Source organism: Oryctolagus cuniculus, chromosome 13, assembly GCF_051225735.1.
Source record: "Oryctolagus cuniculus isolate XC-2025 breed Fujian yellow rabbit chromosome 13, ASM5122573v1, whole genome shotgun sequence".
In the NCBI taxonomy this organism is placed as follows: Eukaryota; Metazoa; Chordata; class Mammalia; order Lagomorpha; family Leporidae; genus Oryctolagus; species Oryctolagus cuniculus.
This window is the reverse complement of record NC_142879.1, coordinates 106,499,914-106,523,786: the sequence shown is the minus strand read 5'-3', so window position 1 is coordinate 106,523,786 and position 23,873 is coordinate 106,499,914. Positions and strand designations below refer to the sequence as shown.

Sequence of the window (23,873 nt, the reverse complement as noted above, 5' to 3'; positions counted from 1 at the left end):
GAAAAAGGAGCCTATTTCAGTGAACAGGCAGAGTGAGCTAGGGAACCAGGCGGACGGGCAGAGGTCTCCGGAATCCACCTGCCGGGGCAGGGGTACTATCTGGCCACCGTGGACGTGCCTTCTGTGCACAGTCGTCTCGACTGTGTAAGTTCTCTTCTCGCTTTTTCTTCCTCTGACTAGCAGCCCTCCACCGTGTGCAGTGCTGAGGGCATGACAGTGTTTGTGGCGGGGAGAACCTGCAGGGAGTGTTCTCAGGGGCTCGGGAACCACAGGTGGGGAGCGCCGCAGAGTTCGAGAAAGTGGACGCGGCTCTTTCTGATGCGAGGCGCCACCCGGCTTTAAGACCTGTGTTCTCTGCATTGTGTCACATAGACCAAAGGGGGAGCTGACGGTATTCTTTCAGGGCCCAGAACACGAGTGTGAAAACGGGAAACAAGTCCGTTGCCACCGTCATCATTGTCACCATCATAATGAACTGCGTTATAGAACTGGGACACAAAGCCTCAAACTTTAATTGGTTTAAATGTGGAAAACACGACGCTAGCAGAAACAAAGCGCTTCTCCTTTAAGGTGAGTAATTCAACTACTCTTTAAACATTGCCTAAGCCTTGTAAGACTACTCTTGATTTTTGGGGGGTGTTTTCCTCTTTTTTTAAGTTGCAGTTTAATTTCCTAGCTTCCACGTTTCCTACGCTGGCTGGGAGAACTGTGCCTCGGCAGCGCGCTACTGTTTGTTGGCGATGTAAATGATCTTGTGTTTCTCGATGACCCCGATGTCGTGTTCCAGCTGCTTCATCTGCTCTTCCAGCTTCTGCTTGCGGACCTTCTTCGGGATGGAGTCGATGAAGACCGAGAACGACTGGAACTCCTTGTGCACCTCCTCCCAGTTCTTCTTCAGGCCCTGCGGACGGTAGGGGAAGCAGTGAGTACGAGAGCTGCCAGGGTCTGGCCAGCAGGAAAGACCCGGCGCCCGCAGGGAGCCGCAGCCGGGCCAGGGACGCCCGGGGCAGGGAGCTGTGGCCACCGTCACAGAGTTCTGCGCCGGGGTCCCACCCTGCACTGCCTGCACACTCTGTTCCCACGGGCGGTGTTTACTCCGTGTTTCCCAGGTCGTGTGTTTGTTTTGGACCACCAAATGCGCGCGTGCCGAGTTACGAGTTCTGCAGGACTAAGCTTACAGCAAATACTCTGGTGCACGAACAAGGAACTGAGATGCCCCGAATTAAAAAAAAAAAAAAAAAGCACATTTGTGCGGAATTTATTTCTTATAAAAATTTACTTCCAAAATTGTCTTTTTGTTGTTGTCATTTTTTTTTTAAGATTTATTTTATTTGAAAGTCAGAGTTACAGAGAGAGGTAGAGACAGAGAGGTCTTCCATCTGCTGGTTCATTCCCCGGCTGGCTGCAATGGCCGGAGCTGTGCCAAACTGAAGCCAGGAGCCAGGAGCTTCTTCCTGGTCTCCCACGTGAGTGCAGGGGCCCAAGAACTTGGGCCATCTTCTACTGCTTTCCTAGGCCATAGCAGAGACCTGGATCGGAAGTGGAGCAGCCGGGTCTTGAACTGGTGCCCATATGGAATGCTGGGGCTTCAGGCCAGGGCGTTAACCCGCTGCGCCACAGCGCTGGCCCCTGTTGTCATTCTTCAGCAGGGACATCAGAGACTTGATTGAGTCTCATGTGGCCGGGTGTTCTTAGGTTTGACAAAACAGGATCGGAAAAAAACTGCCAGGGTCCAGTTCCACCAGGACAGTCTTCGATGCATCCTCTGCGTACATTACAAAGAGCTAATCCCTCTCCCCATCGTCGCGGGGTTGGTACTTGCCACGAAGGGGTTCTAGAATGGACCGAGTGTTTTGTCGTCTGGGGCCTCCTGGGGGCAGCGAGGGTGGCTGGTCCCCATCACCGTGCACCAGGAGGCCCTGCTGACAACATGCTCTTACACTGCTCACCACACCCATTCACTGATTTGTCTGTCTGTTTTGCGGAAGCAGAGAGATGGAGACAGACAGAGCCTTCGTGGGTGGCAGGGGCCCAACGACCTGAGCCATCGTCACTGTCCCCCAGGGTCTGCCCTGCCAGGAATGTGGAATCGGGAGCTCATACCTGAATCCAGGAACTCTAAAAATGGGATGTGGGTGTCCTAATGGTTAACTTAACTCCTAGGCCAAATGCTTGCCCCCAAATTTTATAAACTAACACACGTATTATTCAGTATGACAGCACAGATCCTTTTATTTTCACAGAAACAAATAGCCAAGTAGAAGGGCAGGCATCTGGTGCAGCAGTTAAGATTCCACTTGGAGAGACCAGCGTTGTGCTGCACTGGCTTGGGCCACCACCTATGATACTAGGATGCTCGTAACCCTAATCAGAGCGCCAGTTCCAGTCCTGGCTGCTCCACCTCCCATCCAGCGCCCTGCCAATGAGTTTGGGAAAAGCAGTGCTGGATGGCCCAAGTGCTGGAGGCCCTGCCACCCGTGCGGGAGACCCTGTTAGAGTCCTTGGCTCCTGGCTTTAGCCTGTCCCAGCCCTGACCATTGCAGCCATTTGGGGAGCAAACCAGCGGATGGAAGATGTCTTTCTCTGTCTCTTCCTCTCTCTCTCTCTGTAACTCCACCTTTCATACAAATAAATCTTTTTAAAAAGATGCCACTTGGAACATCTGTACTTATTATCAGGGTGGGTTCAGAGCAGGCTCTGCTGATTCCAGCTCCCTGCCAATGCACCTGGGAGGCTGCAGTGATGGCCCCTGCACCCACGTGGGAGACCCAGATGGAGCTCCAGGCTCCTGTCTCTGCCTGGCCCAGCCCTGGCTGTTGCAGGCATCTGGGGAACTGAACCAGCAGATGGACGATCTCTCCTTCTCTACTGTCCCTCTGCCTTTCAAATAAACATAAATCTTTTTTTTTTTTTTAATGAAAGAGGGAGGGGGGTTAGCAGTTCTTGGATGTGTATGTGGCGTATTCCAGAAGGAAGTCCTGAAAGAGCCGTCTCCCTGCAGTCTTTCCTGTGGAGGAGAAACGCATAGGTGTCTGTGCCCGGGCGCTCACGTATACTGAGGTTCTCACGGCCAGCCCACTCTGTCTTCTCCCAGGGTGGACAGTGGGCTTCTATCTCCCAGGGTGGACGGTGGCACATGGGCAAAGTCAACAGCTAGGGCTGGAAACCAAATCTCACTCCTGCTCCCCAGGAGTGGGACGTGTCCTGCCATTCTGAGACTTTGCTGTTGTTTCATAATAAAAGGCCTCAGCTGGCACCACGGCTCACTAGGCTAATCCTCCGCCTAGCGGCGCCGGCACACCGGGTTCTAGTCCCAGTTGGGGCACCGGATTCTGTCCCGGTTGCCCCTCTTCCAGGCCAGCTCTCTGCTGTGGCCCGGGAGTGCAGTGGAGGATGGCCCAGGTGCTTGGGCCCTGCACCCCATGGGAGACCAGGAGAAGCACCTGGCTCCTGCCATCGGATCAGCGTGGTGCGCCGGCCGTGGCAGCCATTGGAGTGTGAACCAACGGCAAAGGAAGACCTTTCTCTCTGTCTCTCTCTCTCACTGTCTAACTCTGCCTGTAAAAAAAAAAAAATAAATAAAAAAATAAAAGGCCTCTCGTCCGCTGTAGCAGTGGTGATTCTCCCACCCCCCGCCCCCCCTTATGATTCACTTCTTCATTCTTCTCGCTTCTATTCTAGTGCTGAGACGAGGATGCTATGATGTGGGAAACACTTCACACGGGGAGAAGTGGGCCTGTTGCAAAGTCTTTCGGTTTCTCGCTTCTTTTGTGCAGCCCTCCACCCACACTCTGAGCCTTCTTGCTCTGTGACGGGGTGGGATGGGCGTTGCCCGTTGTGGGCGGCCCCTGGCTCTTTCAGCATTCAGCCCACCCCTCCCTGGCCTGGGCAATTGCTCCAGCCACTCCCCTCGTGTCTCTGGCCACCTCTCCCCGTTTCCCATCCCTGCCCTCCAAGCCTCAGTGGACATGGATGCCCGCTGTCCTGGCTCCTGCATTTCCCAGGGCCCCTGGTCAGTTCCCCCTTTCCTGCTGGAGCTGGGGGCTGCTGAGCTGGGCTTCTCGGGGTCACGTCCTGTGCAGGAAGGTATGGGGCCGCCACAGGCCACAGAGAGACGGTGCCTGTCCTTAAGCTGTCCCCTGCAGTCGGAGACACCTTCTCATTGCATGTTCAGAATCCTGGAGACTTGCAATACACAACCCACATTCGTGTGTGTGCGTGTGCACCTGTACATATTACCTCGCATCAGGTAAACGGCAACTTCCTCTCTAGCAGGCATCTCCCTTTAGCCCCTTTTAAATATCCTCAGTGCTTGTGTGATACTGGCAGGGGTGCCATGGAAGTTCCTTGGTGAGGAAGGTGACACTGATACAATGTTAAGAATCTGGAACTTGGCCATGCAGGGGCTCACTAGGCTAATCCTCCGCCTTGCGGCGCCGGCACACCGGGTTCTAGTCCCGGTCGGGGTGCCGGATTCTGCCCCGGTTGCCCCTCTTCCAGGCCAGCTCTCTGCTGTGGCCCGGGAGTGCAGTGGAGGATGGCCCAAGTGCTTGGGCCCTGCACCCCATGGTAGACCAGGAGAAGCACCTGGCTCCTGCCATCGGATCAGCGCAGTGCACCAGCTGCAGCGGCCATCTGGGGGCTGAACCAACAGAAAAAGGAAGACCTTTCTCTCTGTCTCTCTAACTCTGCCTGTCAAAAAAAAAAAAAAAAAAAAAAAGAATCTGGAACAGTATAGGAATTCATTTTGCAACACAAGTCATTAAGGCAAAAGTGACTCTTCCTGTGTTTCTCAAAGGTCTCTAGACTTTATAGAAGGCCTTCAAAACAAGAGTAAAGTATTATCTTTCCCTCTGTCAGAGAAAGCGTGAGAAGAGACACACAGTGGGTGCTTGGTAAAGTTTCTCTACAGATGACAAGAGAGCAGCAGCCCTGTGCATGCCTCCTGATTTTTAAAAAGACATAGTTATTTATTTGAAAGTCAGAGTTACACAGAGAGAGGGAGAGCCAGAGAGAGAGGGAGAGAGCTCTTACATCCACTGGTTCACTTGTCAGATAACAGCAATGGCCAGGGCCAGGCTAAGCCAATGTCAGGATCCAGGAACTCCATCCAGGCCTCCCATGTGGATGCAGGGGCCCAAGCACTTGAGCCGTCTTCTGCTGCTTTTCCTAGGCCATTAGCAGAGGCTGGGCCAGAAGTGAGGCAGCCGGGATTTGAACCTGCGTCCACATGGGATGCCAGCGCTGCAGGAGATGGCTTTAACCAACAGTCCACAGTGCCAGCCCCTTGGTGTTTTAAACACTACAGATAAAAGTCCTGGATTCAAAGCTCTAATGGAAATATGTCTTTTAAAAGTCTATCTTGTTGGAAATAAGGAAACTATGTGTAAAACCTAATGCCTGTTTATTCAAAAACGTGATGGCTGGGTTCTAGGCAGGGATGGGAGAAAGTCGTTTTAGGGACAGTTTCAATTATTCTAGAGCTCCATCTAGTGAGAAACCAGATTCGTGGGTGTTACTTTTCACAGAGCCAGGGGTGGGTGTTTGGATGAAAAGGAAAACCCTTTACAGCCTTCCTGATGCTTGCCTGCTCTAAGAAAAGTGGGCTCCTTCAGGGACAGACAGAAGCTTGCCCCAGGCTGGAATGAGACCGGACTCCATGGGTGCCCCCCGCCCAGGAGTCAGCTCTGCTGTGTGTGGTCTGCCACTGCCAGCCCAAGGGGGCTGTTCCGACCAGAACCAGAGTGCTGGCTGCAGCAGCCAGCCCCGGGGTCGGGGACCTGCGAGGCCCCTCCGTCTCAGAGTCCCCCTGGGGTGTGGGCGTGCAGGGCGGGCTCACCTGCAGAATGGCCTCCCTCTCCTCATCTGACAGCCTCTTCATGGCCGCCTTCTTGAGGTTCTCCTGGATGTAGCGGTCATACTCTTCTTGGGCCCGCCTGACTTCCTCGTTCCGCATACAGATGTACTTGGGGGTGACCCCATAGTCCTGGAGGGGTTTTTCAGATAGAAGGGAATCAGTCCCCACCCTGAAGGCAAGCATATGAACACACACGGACCGATCAATCAATGGCTGGAGACAAGCGAATGCCAGCCTTACGTCCTGTGATGTCCAGCCAGCTCCCCCTCCCTGCATTGAGAGCCTGGGCCACTGTCGTGGTGCAGGCTAAGCCACTGCTTGCAACGCTGGCAGCCCATATCACAGTGCTGCTTCAAGTCCTGGCTGTTCCACCTCCTGGCTAACGCACCTGAGCAGACAGACAGCAGAAGATAGCCCCCTAGTGGGAGACCTGGATGGATTTTCGGGCTCCTGGCTTTGGCCTGGCTCAGCCTTGGCCACTGTGGCCATTTAGGGAGTGAACCAGAGGATGGAAGATTGCCTTTCCCTCTGTAACTCTGCTTTTCAAATAAGTAAAATAAGTAACTTTAAAAACAGACCATCTGCATTGTTATTGCAGCCGCTTGCTTTCCTCTTGCAGATGTTCGCAGCACCTGCTCTTGGTTGAGGACTTGGCTGCCATCTTACTCACCCCAAAGAGTTAGCTCTTTCTCCCAGATTCTGCCCCTCCAATCTTTTTTGTGCTTCAGCAATTACCTTAAAATATCTTGACATCGCTCTTCCTTTTCTTTTTAAAACTATTTATCTGAAAGGCAGAGTGAGAGAGAGAGAGAGAAGGAGAGACAGAGAGAGAACTTCTATCCTCTGGCTCACTCCCCAAATGGCTGCAATGGCTGCGGCTGGGCCAGGCCAAAGCCAGAAGACAAGAACTCCACCCAGGTCTCCCAGATGGGTGCAGGGGCCCAAGCACTTGGACTATCGTCCAGTGTTTTCCCAGGAGCATCAGCAGGGAGCTGGATCAGAAGCGGAACAGCTTGAAACTCAAACTGGCGCTCCATTTTGGGATGCCAGTGTTACAAGCAGCAGCTTAACCCACTACTCCGTGGTACAGGCCCGAGGTCTCTTTCTCATGGGCTCACTAAGTAAAAGAAGACAAACACTCCCAAGGCATCATAACAATAAACCCTCCACAGACAGCCCGCGTACCCGCTTTAAGAGGAAACTGGCTTTGGAAAGGAGGCTGTTTCTGGAAATGCATGTACGTGTTTAGGCATCCTGGGCTGCTTATGAGGACGGGCAGTGAGGCCATCAGCTGTGGGTTCGTCCAGATTAGGGCAGGCCCTGCTGTCACTGCTCTGTGTTCATTCCGCAAAGAAGTTTTTGGGGGAATACTTGGGGTGAAGTAGGAGTCGAAGAAGAGCCAAAGTTGCAGTGCCTGTGGGGTCTGCAGTCCATGGCTTAAGAGACACTCATCAAAAACAGTAAAATCAAGGAAAGTGAGGGGAAGAAGACACAGGGCTGTTGGATCAGTAAGGAGGTGAGGAAGACTTCCCTGAGGGAGCAGCAGCTGAGAGGGCTGGAGGGGAGTTGTTGAAACCATTCACAGGCCCGGCGCTGTGGCACAGCTGGTAGAGCTACCGCCTGCAGTGCCTGTATCCCATATGGGCACCAGTTCAAGTCCCAGCTGCTCCTTTTCCAACCCAGCTCTCTGCTGTGGCCTGGGAAAACAGTGGAAGATGGCCCAAGTCCTTGGGCCCCTGCACCCACGTGTGAGGCTTGGAAGAAGCTCCTGGCTCCTGGCTCCGGATCAGCCCAGCTCTGACCGTTGCAGCCATTTGGGGAGAGACCAACGGATGGAAGACCTCTCTCTCTCTCTCTCTCTCTCTCTCTGTGTGTGTGTGTGTGTGTGTCTCTGCCTCTCTGTAACTCTGCCTTTCAAATTAATAAATAAAACTTAATAAATAAGTAAATAAATAAAACCGTTCACAAGCTCTGGCTCTTCTCTGGGACACTCAGTAGAGCGATGCTTCCCTGCTCTGGAGGTGGGATGTGGCCACATGCCCTCAGCACGCGCCAGCTTCCTGGGACTGTCCAGATTACCTGGCCCAGGCCACTTCCACAGGAGAGGCTTGCCTGGCTCACGGTTTCGGAGGTTCAAGTCCAGGATCGGCAGCCCCGTTTGTGTGGCCTCTGATGAGGGTGGTGGGTGACAACGGCAGAAGCGTGTGCGGAGTGAGTGGCCCTATCTTGAGCCAAGGGGCAGAGAGAGAACTGGTGGACCCGAACTCAGGCCTTGGCCCCACCTCCTCCTGGTTCCTCCACATCTGATGGCGCCACCTTGGGGACTGAGCTTTTAACACAGGGATCCTCGGGGGACTTTCCACACCCACACCAGAGCCCCCGCTTTGGCCCAGTGCGAGATGTGACCTCTGCAGCTTCCAAACGGAAGCCTGAAGATGCTGTCTCATCTGGATGAGTGTCCAGCAATATTCTGGGTTTTCCGACTCCTGGAAGGAGGTGGACAGGAAGCAGAGCCCCGACTGCCTTCCACGGGCCTGCGGCACAACAGGCAAGAAGAGGCAGTGGCTTCAAGCTGTTGTCTGTTCTGTCCGGAGTGAACGCGGGATGGGAACCCTAGAGGTCAGAGTGTTCTGGGGGCACAGGCTGGGGGAGTGCAGTGGTGAGCAGTGACACAGAGACGGAACTGCACCGGGCACGCCCCGTGTAAGAGAGAAAGCTCGCTGACACTGCCCGGAAGATGCCTCCCTGCGGGCTGGGCTGAACGGCGGAGAGGGTGGCCTGGTGCTGATACGGAGGAGGGCGGGCAGGCCAGCTCCGTGCACCTGCTATCTAACTCACTGGGCCACGCGCAGGTCTCGGGGCAGGGATGCAACGCTACCTTTTTATTGATGTACTTGGGAAGGAGCCCTGAAGTCTCCAGATCGTGCTTGTCCCCGGTTCTCTTGTCCACGTAGACAGGTTTGGGCTTCTTAGCCACTCCCATGATGACGTCCGCTGCGTTCGTGTTGATAAAATTCTTCCCGCTCTGAATGCCCATCACCGGGTGCTCGGTCCTCAACGGCACGGCAGGCTTCCTGGGCTCATTCCATTCAAACTTCTTTTCTGTTACACACAGCATTTCCTCGTCAGTGTGACGCCACAAACGCTGCTACTGGGTACTACTTAACGACATCCACACATCTTGCAGCTTGAAACTGGAGTTTTACTAATAACACAGCCAAGCATTTATGGTACAACGTCTCTACTTAGCAAGCTGTACAGATCTCAGACATGTACAGCATTTTCTGGGAAAACGACTCCTCCACAAAGTGGTTTAGAAAAAGGAAAAAAAATCCATAATCACAATGATAAAAAATTACTGCGAAGTAATCAGTTAGTATGTTGGAAAATAGTGTAACTACTGGAAGGAGAAGGATAAGCCTTCCCCAAATTATAGACAAGCTAACCAAGACATGCACATTTTTACTGGCTACCAGCAACAGATATTCAGATTTCCCACTTAAAATAAATTTAAATGAGAAAACACTTTTTTTAGTAGTATTAATATTACCAATAAGTGTTTCTTCAGAGGAAAATTATCATTTAAAAAAATCAACAATTAATCAAACCTGAGGTATTGAAGGTACAAAATTCTACAGTTAAACTACTATTTTAAGATATAAAAATCATGTACTGGCTGTATGGCCAACATGCAGCTAAACCAATAAAACATTGCCAATAATTCAGGAGTGGGTGCTGGGCCCCGTGTGTCACACACCTGCGTCTCACATCAGAGCACCTGGGTCCAGCCCCGTCCCTGGCTCTTCACTCCGGCTTTGCCAGTGCAGTGGGGATGGCTCAGGTAACAGGGTGCCTGCCACCCACTCTGGGAGACCTGGATTGAGTTCCTGTTCTTGGCTTTGTCCCTGGACCACCCAACCCGGCCACTGCACACTTTTAGTGAGTGACTCGGTTGCATGGAGCTCTCTGTCTCTCTTACCAACATAGTTCCAATTTCTCGACAGCTTCTCCCCTGATGGCATCTCACATCCTGAAGTACTACCAGGAATGATTTACTTGTCTACGTCATGTTCTCTGCACCGTGACACAGCAGGTGACATCGGCTGCCTTTCCAGGCCTCTTCAGCTCGGCTGCTTCAACCTTTGGATAGCGGCCCAGCACGACGGCTTGTCAAAGTGCTGAACACAAAGTCACTGTCCACCCTTAACCCTGCTACATCCCCTAGGGACTTGGTCTTTGCTCATTTACTGTTTCACCTGGGTATGAGTTTATACATCTTCTGTTTTCAGGTAGAACAATAAACATGGTTAAAAGTCTAGGGACTGCGGACTGGCGCTGGGCTAAGCTTCTGCCTGTGGCGCTGGCATTCCATATGGGTGCCAGGTTGTGTCCGGGCTGCTCCTTTTCCGATACCTCCTGCCACGTGGGGAGTGAACCAGCGGATGGAAGACCTTTCTCTCTGTCTCTCCCCCTCTCTGTCTGTAGCTCTCCCTCTCAGATAAACAACATCTTTAAAAGTCTAGGGACTGGGTTGGCCTCTCCTTAGAGAATAAACTGTGTTGCTCCAGAATTCTTGTGTTGAAGTCCTAACCCCCAGGACCTCAGGATGTGACTGTGCATTGGAGACAGGGTCTATAAACAAATAATTAAGTCCAAGTGAGATTGTCCGGGTGGTCCTGATCCAATGTGTCTAGAGCAGGAAAAGTGGACACAGACATACACACAGGGAGGCCAGGTGAAGACACGGTGTACAAGCCCAGGAGAGAGGCCTCAGGGGAAAACCACGTGGCCCCGCCCTCAAGCCGCACTTGACCGGCCTTCACCAGCCTGACCACACCCTGAGTTTCTAGATTGTTCTCAAGGCCAGCGAGATTCTGGGCTTCCTTGAGATGCTTGCAAGAGGAGGGCCGGGGTTCCTTCCCCTTTCTTTACTCGATACACAGGATTTATCCTGCGGGGTAGCTGTGCTGTGAATATGCTTAGCCCCAGAGAAGACACCCATGACCCCTGGGGAAACCACTGGCCTTGGCCCTGTAGGACCGAAAGCAGTTAAATTTGTTTCACTGGTTTTCAGTATTCTCAGGTGACGGGGTGAGAAGTACCTGCCAGGAAAGATGCCAGCCAACAGCAGATCAGAGAGACACTGGCGTCACAGATAGAGCATGGTGCTGTAGGTTCTTTTTTCTTTAAAGCACATGGTTTGCTAATTAATTGAGAGAGAGAGAGAGAGAGAGAGAGAGGCACCACCTGCTGCCTCTCGGGGTGTGCTTTCCCTGGAGAGCAGAAGCCGGACTCGGACTCGTGCACTCTGATGTGGGATGCCTGGCAGGGCAGTAGAGGATGGCCCAAGTCCTTGGGTCCCTGCACCCACATGGGAGACCGGGAAGAAGCTCCTGGCTCCTGGCTTCAGATCGGCACAGCTCTGGCCATTGCGGCCGTTTGGGGAGTGAACCAATGGAAGGAAGATCTTTCTCTCTGTCTCTCCCTCTCATTGTAACTCTACCTCTCCAATAAAATCTTTAAACACACACACACACACACACACACACACACACACACACAGCCCTGGGCAAGCTTGAGATTTTTGCATTATTTCCTTGATGGGCAGACGTACAAAGGCAAACACTGTAAAAAAGACAGACTCACTTCTCTCCTTTATCACCCTGAGACATCAAGGAAGACACAGCTAGGCTGGGAAGAAAGTCCTCCCGTGTACACTTTGTCACTCTCAATTTTCCTACGGCTTCCCTTCCTGAAATCAATACACTCAGAGCAAGATTAACTGTGATTTTAAAGGCCCTGGACAAAATAAAAACGCAGGGCTCCTTGATCAAAAACAATTAAGGATTTCAAAACAACAGGAGCAGATCGTTAAACCAAACACGAACCCCTACTAAAGCGTGGGGTCCTGTGCAACGGCACTGGTAACACAGCACGACGCTGGCTCTGTCCCTCAGACATTCACCCTTCCTGGGTGTGGCCTGGGAGAGCGGAGGCTGATGATGGTCACAACAGGAGCCCGGCAGTGCTTCAACAACAGGCGGTAATGGTGGCAAATTTCACCTCTTGGGAATAAGACCAGGGAAGGGTTAGGAGCAAGACAATCTTGCTCATGAACCAGACACCGGCTCTGGGGACCAGCACTCTTATTGTAGGTGGTGCTCACGGTCGAAGCCCTGTGGCGGGGGATTAAGACGGTGAGGCGTGTCAGGCAGGAGCCGGGCATCACTGGAGAGCACAAAAAATAGTTTGAGAGTCTTGCCTCCTCCAAAGTCTAGTCAGGGGGCAACTTACTACTCTCTTTTCTTTGTTCCTACTGTGTTCTCAACTCCGGCTTCCTCCTAGCCATACACATTCTGTTTAACTGCAGGTAAAGTTGCTATCACCTGTGTGTATTTCATATTCACTGACAATAAAATCATCTTACTAAATTGCCACGTTATTTAAATGACCCAAATTTATTTTTTAAAAAGAAAATGATGAAAAAATAAAGAAACGCAACCTACTGGGTGGTAGAGTTTTTTCCTTGGAGTGTTTCTTTAGGAACTCCTTTGGAGAAGGTACCTCCACTTTGGCTGGCCCCATGGTTTTCATTGCCGCTTTGTATTTCTGCATGTCGTTTTTTACGGCTGCCTTAAAAATGGATATGTACCTAAAATTAAAGTCAAAGAGTTGTAGCGTTTATGTTTCTAGTAGGAACTAAAGTTCCAAAACAGGCGTACATTTCTGATGTACGGGAGTGTGTATTCCTGTGACTAGCAGTGGTCAGCGCACTTATCTGAGCTCCACGGGAGCTGTGCGCTGGGAGAGGTGCCACATAGAGTCCCCTTGCTGCTTCTTGAACACCTGTAGTGCCCCTAGCAATGCCGCCTCTCTACACTACTGATTTGTGCTCCTTTCTCCTCTCTCTGCCGACAGGCTTGCTAAGAGGTGATGAATTTCATTCATCTCCCACAGAGCCAGAACTTCACAGTTTTTCTCTAATGCTCATCTGTTTTCCAGTTCAAGGATGTCTAATTTCTTTAATTTCTTCTCCTTAGTTTGGGTTTAATTTATACTTTTTTTTGCATTTGCATTTTATTTTAAACCTTTTTGTTTTTATATTATGTGCTTAAAACTATAAAATTCTCCCTAATCTCCACATTAGCGACAACTTCTGACATACCATGTTCGATTTTCATTAAATCCAAAATACCTCTTAAATTGCATTTTGAGGGGTGGGCCTTGTGGCACAGCAGATTAAGCCGCCACCTACAACACCAACTTCCCCTAATGAGCGTTGGGTGAGTCCCAGCTGCTGCACTTCTGGTCCAGCTCCCTAATGCACCTGGGAGAGCAGTAGATGGCCAGAGTGCTTAGACTGGGAGGAGTTCCTGGCTCTTGGCTTCCATCTGGCCCAGCCCTGGCCATTGAGGCCATTTGGGGTGTGAACCAGCAGATGGAAGATCTTTCTCTCTGTTTCTGTCTCTCTGTAACTCTGACTTTCATATGCATATACATAATTTTTTGAAAGTTTAATTTTGATAGCATTTCTTTTTTAAAATTTTTAAATTTAAATAAACTTAAAAGTTTAAATTGTTTGGTTTTCATGTAGTTGTATTTTTCTTTTTTCTTTTTTCTTTTTTTTTAGGATTTATTTATTTGAAAGGCAGAGTTACAGAGAGAGGTAGAGACAGGTCTTCCATCCGCTGGTTCACTCCCGAGATGGCCGCAACAGCCAGAGCTGTGCTGATCCGAAGCCAGAAGCCAGGAGCTGCCTCCGGGTCTCCCATGCGGGTGCAGGGGCCCAAGGACTTAGACCATCTTCTACTGCTTTCCCAGGCCACAGCAGAGAGCTGGATTGGAAGAGGAGCAGCCGGGACTAGAACCAGCGCCCATAAGGGATGCCGGCGCTTCAGGCCAGAGCTTTAACCTGCTGTGCCACAGCGCCAGGCCCTGTAGTTGTATTTTTCTAAGTATCTAATTTATTTCAATGTGGTTAGGGAATATTCTTTGTAGGATCACAATCCTTTCAAACTTTTGGACTTATTTTTTGTCACGAATTGTAATCCATTTTGTTCAATTTTTGGCTACATTTGAAGAGAGTATTCTACTGCTGTTAGCCGGAGTGTTCTGTCAGTGAGTTTGGTCAAATTGGTTAATAGTGTTTTCAAGTGTTCTATATCCTTAGTGATTTTGTGTGTTTGTTCTATTAGAGAGAGGTTAAGATCTCTGAATATAACTGTGGATTTGGCTATTTCTCCTTCTAATTCAAATAGCTTTTTCTGTATGTATTTCAAAGTTCTGTTGGTAGGTATATGGCATTTTCTTTCAAACGGACCTCGTCACCTTTGTGAAATGACACTACCTCCTTTAATTCTGTACTGTAAAATCTACCCTACCTGATGTTCGCAGAGCCATTCCAGCTTTCCTCTGAGTGGTGATGGAACATTGTTTTTCCATTCTTGGACTCTAACCTGTCTGTGTCTCTATTGTTAAAGGGGTTGGCCGGCGCCGTGGCTCACTAGGCTAATCCTCTGCCTGCGGCACCGGCACACCGGGTTCTAGTCCCGGTCGGGGCGCTGGATTCTGTCCCGGTTGCCCCTCTTCCAGGCCAGCTCTCTGCTGTGGCCAGGGAGTGCAGTGGAGGATGGCCCAAGTGCTTGGGTCCTGCATCCCATGGGAGACCAGGAGAAGCACCTGGCTCCTGTCTTCGGATCAGCGCAGTGTGCCAGCCACAGCGCGCCAGCCGGGTTGGCCATTGGAGGGTGAACCAACGGCAAAGGAAGACCTTTCTCTCTGTCTCTCTCTCTCACTGTCCACTCTGCTTGTCAAAATAAATAAATAAATAAATAAATAAATAAAAATAAAATAAGGGGGGGGGTTCCTCATAGACAACACTGAAATTTTATCCAATCAGCAATCACTTTTATTTGGCATGTTTGGACTACTCACATTTAGTGGGAGTTTAAAAAAATGTTGTAATTTTTCCATCTTCCTTCCTCTCTTCTATGTTTCACGCTGCTCATTCTCTTTTTACCCTATGCGTTGTCTTTTTGTTTTATTTTGTTTTGCTTTCGCACAAATCCTAGCTTTTCCATGTATGTGTTTAACTTATTACAGATACTCAGGTACTACTGTACCACTTCCTGTGTGGTGTAAGGAACATGTGTGAGAATACTTGTGTCCATCCCCACCTTTGCTCTGCTGTTACTACATCTTCTCTCTCGACGTGTGTGTAGAACCCATAACTCGTGGCGATTATTTCCCCTTTATATAGCCAGCAGTATATTAAAGACATTTGAAAAAATGTATTTACCTGTATCTTTACTATTCCCAGTGTTATTCCTTCTGTAATGTAAATTCAAATTTCCAACTGGTACCATTCCTTCTGCATAAAGGACATTTTTTTAATAAAGAAATATTTGTTTATTTTAAGGGCAAAGTGACAGAAGAGAGCAGAGAGAGGGATGGGGAGAGACAGAGACAGAGAGATCTTTCCTCCATTGGTTCACTCCCCAAATGCCAGCAACAGCCATGGCAGGGCCAGGCCCAAGTCAGGAGCCAGGAGCTCCATCTAGGTCTCTCCAACAGGGGTGGCAGGGACTCAAGTACTTGAGCCATCGTCTGCTGCCTCCTAGGGTGCGTGACCAGGCAGCAGACGGCTAGGATTCAAGCCAGGAACACCCATAGGGGATGTGCGTGTCCCAAGAGCACCTTAACCTGCTGCACCACAGTGCCCACCCCGCGCTCAAAGGGTGTTTCAAACTTCTGCCTTCTACCGGTTCTGATGAGGCATCTGCTTTTCCTCTTCTGTGTGCAGTGTTTCTCGTTTTAATCTGGCTTTTTAAAGATTTCTCATTTTACTAATTTCAGTGAGGTTGACTCTGATGTCTCAGCATGGTTCTTTTTTTTTTTTTTTTTTTTTTTTGACAGGCAGAGTAGACAGTGAGAGAGACAGAGAGAAAGGTCTTCCTTTGCCGTTGGCTCACCCTCCAATGGCCGCCGCTGCTGGTGCACTGCGTCCGGCGCACCGCGCTGATCCGAAGCCAGGAGCCAGGTACTTATCCTGGTCTCCCATGGGGTGCAGGGCCCAAGCACTTGGGCCATCCTCCACTGTACTCCCTGGCCACAGCAGAGAGCTGGCCTGGAAGAGGGGCAACCAGGACAGAATCCGGCACCCCAACTGGGACTAGAACCTGGTGTGCCGGCGCCGCAAGGCAGAGGATTAGCCTAGTGAGCCGTGGCGTCAGCCATGGTTTTTTTGTTGTTTTGTGCTGGGGGCTCACTCTGATTTTGGGATTGGTGGACTTCCAGATCTTTTCAAATCTGACCATCTCTTTTTACTTTTATTCAAATATTTCCTCTGCTCATTTCTTTCCTCCGCTTCTGTGATTCCAATTGCATCTGCATTATTAGGCTGCTTGGTGTGCCCAGCCCACTGGTTCCATTTTTTTCCTTTTTTATTCTTTTATTCTTTTTTCTGTTTAACGTTTGCATTCCTCCACTACTAAGTCTTCAAACACCTGTGGTTGCATTAAGTGATGCGGTCCTATTGCTGCATACCTGCCGCATTCCTTAAGGCGTGGACAGCTCTAGGGCGCTGCTCTGGGGCCAGAGCGTCTGTCTGATGAAACCCTCATTCGCAGCAGCACACTCCACTCTCCTCCCTCCAGCAGCCATGGGTAAGTGCATTTCTGGCTGTGCACCAAAAACACTTGTACTGGGGCTGGCGCTGTGGCACAATGGGTCAAGCTACAGCCTGTAGCGCCAGCATCCCATATGGGTGCTGCTGGTTTGAGTCCCAGCTGCTCCACTTCAACCCAGCTCCCTGCTAATGTGCCTGGGAAAGCAGCAGAAGACGGTCCAGGTGCGTGGGCCCCTGCCACCCACGTGGCAGTTCCGGGCTCCTGGTATTGGCCTGGCCCAAATGGTTAGGCCATTTGGAAAGTGAACCAGCGGATAGAGGATTCTCTGTCTCTCCCTCTCTCTGTAACCCTGCCTTTCAAATAAATAAATAAATCTTTGTTGTTGTCGTTGTTTTGAAGAATACTTGAGCTTCTCTTCAGTTACTGCTTGGCCTTGCCTTTGTTTGTAGACAGTGTCATTGCAGTGGGTTTTTTTTTTTTTTAATGGTGTAGTAGGTTTTTTTTTTTTTAATTTATTTATTTTATTTGCCAGTCAGTTACACAGAGAGAGAAGGAGAAGCGGGGGGCAGGGGAGTGTTCACTCCCCAAATGGCTGCAATGGCTGGAGCTGCACCAATCTGAAGCCAGGAGCTTCCTCCAGGTCTCCCACGTGGATGCAGGGGCCCAAGGACTTGGTCCATCTTCCACTGCTGTCCCAGGCCACAGCAGAGAGCTGGATCGGAAGTGGAGCAGCTGGGCCTCAAATCGGCGCCCATATGGGATGCCGGTACCACAGGTGGCGGCTTAACCTGCCAAGCCCCAGCCCCAGCCCCAGCCCCAGCCCCAGCCCATTTTGTTTTTGTTTGTTTGTTTGTTTTTAAAGAATCGTGGTAAAGATCTTCTCTCGTGGGCTGCTGCCTGGAGCAGTTCCGAGTCGCCTGTGGACAGGATGTCAGCACACACAGCGGGTTTTCCAGCGTGTATCTCACGGAGCGCCGTGGGCAGCATTTCTTATTTCTCAGCCCTTGTTTCCCCCTTTGCGCTGATGTTCTCAATGCAGAATACTGTATCGCATCAGAAGATGGTAGTGCATAAATACTCACTGGTATCTGCTAGAAATTATCAGGAAGCTAAAGAAAAAATGCAAATGCTACTGAAGCGGTGTTCATTCAGTTTGTTTGCTTCCCCCGGGGGAACGTGCAGACTGACTTTTAAAGGTACAGTTCTGTCCGTCGCAGCTCTGGGTCTTCCGACCGGCCCTCAACCCCCCTGGGCCCTGGTTTCCTCTTCCACAACACTGGGATAACAGCACTTACCTCCTAGAGTCCTTGCTAGATTAAACAGTGGCTGTGAAATGCTGGGACGGTCACTGGCTCACTGTAAATACCAATATATCCAACATGCCATCAGCGGTAGTAATGGTAGTAACATTCTTCTTATTGGACATCATCATGGTGAAATTTTTTAAAAACTGAAACTATTCGACACTATACTTGATTTCACTTGTGACTTGCGCTTTATCTGAAAATTCAAGTCATGATGTCTTAACTGTCAGTGTAACAGAGAGACTTACATACTCTTCTGACCAATAAAAGACACCTCTCACACCAACATGTATTGTGTGGTACTGATTAAGATCTTAAACCCCTTTTTGTCATTGAGCCTTCTTCTTAAAAATAAGCCTAACGCCCACAAAAGCTCACCTGAACGCAAATTTTTCTGGCAATAATTTTTAGGGAATATTGTTGGCGTATTTTCTCCACCCAGTATCTTTGGGCATATATGAAATGTCAAAGAGCCATGCCAATGCGTCTTACTACACGTTATGTTCTCTACAGAAATCTGAATGAGAAGCAGTAACATTAAGCCAGCAAATGCAGAGGGTGGCCGCAGTCCTCCTTGCCGATAAAAATCCTGTTTGTGGGGGCCGGAACTGTGGCGTAGTGGGCTAAGCCTCGGTCCCGGCTGCTCCAATCCGATCCAGCTCCCTGCTATTGCACCAGGGAAATCACAGAAGATGGCCCAAGTTCTTGGGTCTCTGCACCCACGTGGGAGACTTGGAAGAAGCTCCTAGCTCCTGGCTTTGGTCTGGCCCAGCCCTGGCCTTCGTGGACATTTGGGGAGTGAACCAGCAAATGAAGATTTCCTCTCCCTCTGTCTCTCCCTCTCTCTGTAATCCTGCCTTTCAAACAAATAAAATAAATCTTGAAAACATTAATGATCGTTAAACTCATAGATCAAGGAAATATTTTAGACACAGTAACTGGCATCTTGATGACAGCAAGGTTTCTCACGAAGTCCTTGTTGCTAAGGTAGAGAGAAACATGATGGATCCACGGGCCCATTCGGGTAACTGGAAGACAGAAGAGCGCTTCTGTCCGCTTGGGAGAGGTGTCTGGTAGCTTACCGAAGTGCACAGTGCTTGCCCTTTCAGTGACGTGCAGAGATATAGAAGGCATACTTACCAGATTTGCAAGTGATACGACGCTGGGAAGAATGGCTAATCCAGTGTATGAAATATTCATGATTCACAGCTATCTCCACAGGATAATATTGAGTTGAGATAAAAAAAAGAATCAACTGGGGCCGGTGCTGTGGCACAGTGGGTTAATCCTCTGCCTGCAGCACCAGCATCCCATACAGGCGCTGGTTCTGGTCCCGGCTGCTCCTCTTCTGATCCAGCTCTCTGCTGTGGCTTGGGATGGCAGTAGAAGATGACCCAAGTCCTTGGGCCCCTGCACCCACACAGGAGACCCAGAGAAGGCTCCTGGCTTCGGATTGGCGCAGCTCCGGCCATTGCGGCCATCTGGAGAGTGAGCCAGTGCATGGAAGACCTCTCTCTCTGTCTCTGCCTCTCTCTGTAACTCTGTCTTCCAAATAAATAAATCTTTTTAAAAAATGAATCAACTACAGAGAATAAGATATGCACCTTAGCCATAATGCATATAGGAATTTCGATGTGAGCCCACAGAGGAACATGGATGTCAAAATGCTGGTGGACACTTGGCCAGCATGGACAAGCAAAAGACGTAACAGTTTCCTGGGTTGCCTAGACCCTGTGTGGAGTTCACCACAGGGGAAGAGGAAACAATTGGAGATGTTAAAGAACATCGGTAAAAAGGGTGATAAAAACCACTAGTAAAACCCAGAAAACTGAACTGCGGCTTCTTCACGCCACTTTTGTACCTCAAGTCCCAGCTCACCGTCCACGACAGGAAGTGGCTCTCCACCCGTGTCCTGTGGGCCTCTCTCCTTAGGACTTTCAGTACCATCTCACTTTGTGGCTGATCAACACTGCAACGCCTGTGTCTCAGCTCCCGGGGAGGACCAAGGCTCCGATGAGCCGTCAGAGCCTCACCCTGTTGCAGAGCTGCAGGGAGCTGGTGTGGGGCTCCGCCCTGTGCCCAGCTCCATCGTTGGGGAGACTGGGTCAGCACCAGTGCCCATGGACGGCTGAGCATCCTGTGTTGTGTTCATAACGCGTGCTTCGCATGCGCGTAGGACTCGCGGTGTTGGCTGAGACGGTGAACTGTCACTCTAACAGAAAGGGGTATTCTGACGCCACATCCGGATGCCTTTTCCGCTGCTTCTCATCATTCATCTTAGTCCTTCAGAGTAGAACCAAGGACTTGGTGCTGTCACTGCACCCATCCCCACCCCCACAGGTAAACTAGGGCAAACACAGGACAGAGGCCTGGCTAATGTTTGCCAAGCGACTAACGATTGTTTCCATCCTTTTTTTTTCTTTTTCTTTTTTTTGACAGGCAGAGTGGACAGTGAGAGAGAGAGACAGAGAGAAAGGTCTTCCTTTGCTGTTGGTTCACCCTCCAATGGCGCGCTACGGCCAGCGCCCCGCGCTGATCCGAAGCCAGGAGCCAGGTACTTATCCTGGTCTCTCATGCGGGTGCAGGGCCCAAGCACTTGGGCCATCCTCCACTGTACTCCCTGGCCACAGCAGAGAGCTGGCCTGGAAGAGGGGCAACCAGGACAGAATCCGGTGCCCCAACCGGGACTAGAACCCAGTGTGCCGGCGCCACAGGCAGAGGATTAGCCCAGTGAGCCGTGGCGCTGGCCCATCCTTTTTTTTTTTTTTTTTAAATGACCAGCTGTAGTAAATCTTTGTGATTTACCACTGAACAAGGCAGTTATCAAACAAAACATCTTATGTACAAATTCAGTGTTCTATAAGAAGTCTAATGCACAGTGTAGAGCCGAGGAGGAATGGGGTCCCCTGTGGTATATGGGGATTTCAAACCAGAGGTCTCTGTAGCATCAGTAACTTGGACACCTCTCAGGAACTCTGCAAATGTACCACAGCTTACTTCACACTCCCCTTTCCAATCTCTACTAGACTTCGAGAAGCTAACAGAAATACAGTCTAGGGGCCGGCGCTGTGGCTTAGCAGATAAAGCTGCCACCTGCACAGCCAGCATCCCATATGGGCACCAGTTCGAGTCCCGGCTGCTCCTCTTCCAATCCAGCTCTCTGCTATGACCTGGGAAAGCAGTAGAAGATGGCCCAAGTCCTTGGGCCCCTGCACCCACGTGGGAGACCCGGAAGCTCCTGGCTCCTGGCTTCAGATTGGTGCAGCTCCGGCTGTTGCAGCCATCTGGGGAGTGAACCGACCGATGGAAGTTTGCTCTTTTTCTCTCTGCCTCTCTGTAACCCTGCCTTTCAAATAAATTAATTAATTAAAAAAATGCAATCTAGTTACTACTCTGGATAAAACCAGACACTCACAGAGTTTTAAAGCTGAAGGAGTTTCCACTTGTTGAAGACAGTATACACCCTAAGCAAATATTACCTTAAAAAAGGGGCGGGGTCAGTGCTGTGGCGCAGAGGGTTAAAGCCCGGGCCTACAGCACTGGCATCCCGTATGGTTTCCTGACTGATCCACTTGCGATTCAGCTCTCTGCTGTGGCCTGGGAAAGCAGTGGAAGATGGCCCAAGTGCTTGTGTCCCTGTACCCACGTGGGAGACCCAGAGGAAGTTCCTGGCTCCTGGCTTCAGATCGGCACAGCTCCAGCCATTAAGGCCATTTGGGGAGTGAACCAGCAGATGGAAGACCTCTTTCTCTCTCTCTCTTCCTCTCTATCTGTCTCTACCTGTCTCTGTAATTTTTTCAAATAAATAAAATAAATCTTCAAAAAAAAAGTTGAACATTTCATCTGAAAAGGACCATGGAGATTATCCATTTGCTTTACAGATGAGAATAAAGTGAACATTCATTCAAGATCCCAATAAAACTGGGCTGCAGAGCCAGATTCTCAGCCCAGCGCTCATTCAATGGTTTAACCTGAGGGAGCATCTCTGAGCTCAGTGCTTCAGAAAGTAGATAAAAATATGAAACGCGTCTGTAAAGCTGAGGGTCTTCTTTTCCCCCTTGCATTCTCAGAAGTGAAAGATAAGTGATTTCCAGTCCTAGGAGGAAGGGGGCTGCCTCCACTGGTCACCTCCTGTCTCCCGAGGATTTAGGCAAGCTCTGTTCTGAGAAGCATACAGACGCACAGTGGCGTCAGCTACGTAAAATCTGACTTGGCAGGCCAGCGCCGTGGCTCACTAGGCTAATCCTCCGCCTAGCGGCGCCGGCACACCAAGTTCTAGTCCCAGTCGGGGCGCTGGATTCTGTCCCGGTTGCCCCTCATCCAGACCAGCTCTCTGCTGTGGCCAAGGAGTGCAGTGGAGGATGGCCCGAGTGCTTGGGCCCTGCACCCCATGGGAGACCAGGAGAAGCACCTGGCTCCTGCCATCGGATCAGTGCGGTGTGCCGGCTGCGGCGGCCATTGGAGGCTGAACCAAGGGCCAAAGGAAGACCTTTCTTTCTGTCTCTCTAACTCTGCCTGTCAAAAAAAAAAAAAAAAAAAAAAAAAAAGGAATCTGACTTGGCTACATTTTTGTGACCCCCCCCCCCCATGTCTCCCTCCATCCTTCGATGACCACCATGGTCTCTGAGAAAGGCCTCAGCCCAGAAGTGGTCTGCTCCATCCACCTTGTTCCACCCATCAGTGGCAGCGAGGTGAGGCTCAGAGGCAAATGCGAATTTACGTTTGGCACTAACCACTTTGGGGGGAAAGAAGTACTTCCCCCTTTCGAGAAGGAACGCCAGTGTGGTCTGAAAGACAACACGGAGGGGTGGCCACTGTGGCGCAGCAGGTTAAACCACTGCCTGGGGACACTCCATTCCACACTGGAGTGCCTGGTTTGAGTCCCAGCTACTCCACACTTGGGGCCCTGGGAGGCAGCAGGTGATGGCCCCGGGACATGGGTCCCTGCCACCCACGTGAGCGACCCGGATGGAGTTCTCAGGGCTTAACCTTGGTCTCTTGGTTAGGGACATCCGGGGAGTGAGCCAGCAGATGGAAGATCACACTCTCTCTGTCACTATGCCTTTCAAATAAATTAAAAAAAAAATTTTTTTAAGACAACACCAGGGGCCAGCGCTGTGGTGTAGCACCACCTGCAGTGCCGGCATCCCAAATGGGCAATGGTTCTAGTCCTGGCTGCTCCACTTCCGATCCATCTCTCTGCTGTGGCCTGGGAGGGCAGTAGAAGATGGCCCAAATCTTGGGCCCCTGCACCCACGTGGGAGACCGGGAAGAAGCTCCTGGCTCCTGGCTTCGGATGGGTGCAGTTCGGGCCAATGCAGCCATCTGGGGAAGTGAGCCAGCGGATGTAGGATCTCTCTCTGCAACTCTGCCTTTCAAATAAGTAAATATATATTTTTTTAAAGACAACACCGACTTCCGGACCCCAAACACCAGGCACCCTAACACAGGGTCACACAACTGAGGAGCCCACAATGCCAAGCGCCTCCGCCAGCCCTGCGACACGGGTGCGGCGGCGGCCAGGGCCAGCCCGGCCTCACCCACCCACCTACCTAGCGGGCTGGGGAGGCTCCTTGAGGTCCCTGGGGATGAGGTTATAGATGCTCTCCGAGGAGCACGCGGAATCCATGGCCACCGAGCGCCGCCTCCGCCGTCCTCACCCCACCGGCATCTCCGTCCCGCTCGTCACCGCTTCCCCTCGGCTCTCTGGCTCCCCGGCCTGCTCCCGAGGACCCCCAGGTCACAGCTCCCCGCGCCCCCCGCGTCCGAGCGGTCCCCTCCTCGCCCTGCCCTGCCGGATGGCGGCGCGTGGTTGACGACCGGTTGCCGTGGAAACGGTTGCTAGGCGACGGCAGAGCGGAAAGGCGGCGCTCCGAGCCGGGTTGCCCGCTTCACCTCTTCCGGCTACGCCTTCCCCCGCCTGGGGCGCTTACTCGGAAGCCGCTGTTGACCCGTGCCTTTGAGGCCAACGGGATGAACACGGTATCTTATAGAAGCTTCCGTTCTTTTCCATCTCCACAGAGATGGAGTGCGGACGCGCACCCACTGCGCAGGCGTCACGCTATCAGGCTCTCGTGCGCAGGC

The 23,873-nt window shown here is 51.0% G+C and overlaps 1 protein-coding gene across 4 annotated transcripts; it reads right to left on the bottom strand.

Moving 5' to 3' along the window:
• Window positions 1-489: 489 nt before the first annotated feature.
• On the bottom strand, window positions 490-23,844 carry ENKUR (enkurin, TRPC channel interacting protein). 4 transcript variants are annotated; one of them, XM_089312450.1, is made up of 6 exons: window positions 23,342-23,494; window positions 19,400-19,520; window positions 12,364-12,510; window positions 8,736-8,959; window positions 5,840-5,986; window positions 490-901 (listed from the first exon to the last, which is right to left on the bottom strand). In XM_089312450.1, the coding sequence occupies exons 2-6, from the start codon at window positions 19,407-19,409 to the stop codon at window positions 725-727; spliced, it is 705 nt and encodes a 234-aa protein (XP_089168576.1). In that variant the 5' UTR covers window positions 19,410-19,520; window positions 23,342-23,494; the 3' UTR covers window positions 490-724. The 4 variants fall into 4 exon arrangements, with proteins under 4 accessions (XP_089168576.1, XP_002717350.3, XP_089168578.1 ...); XM_002717304.6 differs by lacking the exon at window positions 19,400-19,520 and having other exon boundaries at window positions 12,364-12,509; window positions 23,342-23,844; XM_089312451.1 differs by lacking the exons at window positions 490-901; window positions 19,400-19,520 and adding an exon at window positions 1,702-1,834 and having other exon boundaries at window positions 12,364-12,509; window positions 23,342-23,844.
• Window positions 23,845-23,873: the final 29 nt, after the last annotated feature.

What these genes read in the sequence shown, in the direction of transcription:
- ENKUR (XM_002717304.6), bottom strand. Translation starts at nt 23,418, where the DNA reads ATGGATTCCGCGTGCTCCTCGGAGAGCATCTATAACCTCATCCCCAGG. An exon ending in CCAAGTACATCAATAAAAAG is followed by an intron (nt 5,987 to 8,735) that starts GTAGCGTTGCAT and finishes AAACCCCTCCAG; the next exon opens with GACTATGGGGTCACCCCCAA. An exon ending in AGAGGGAGGCCATTCTGCAG is followed by an intron (nt 902 to 5,839) that starts GTGAGCCCGCCC and finishes TACCGTCCGCAG; the next exon opens with GGCCTGAAGAAGAACTGGGA.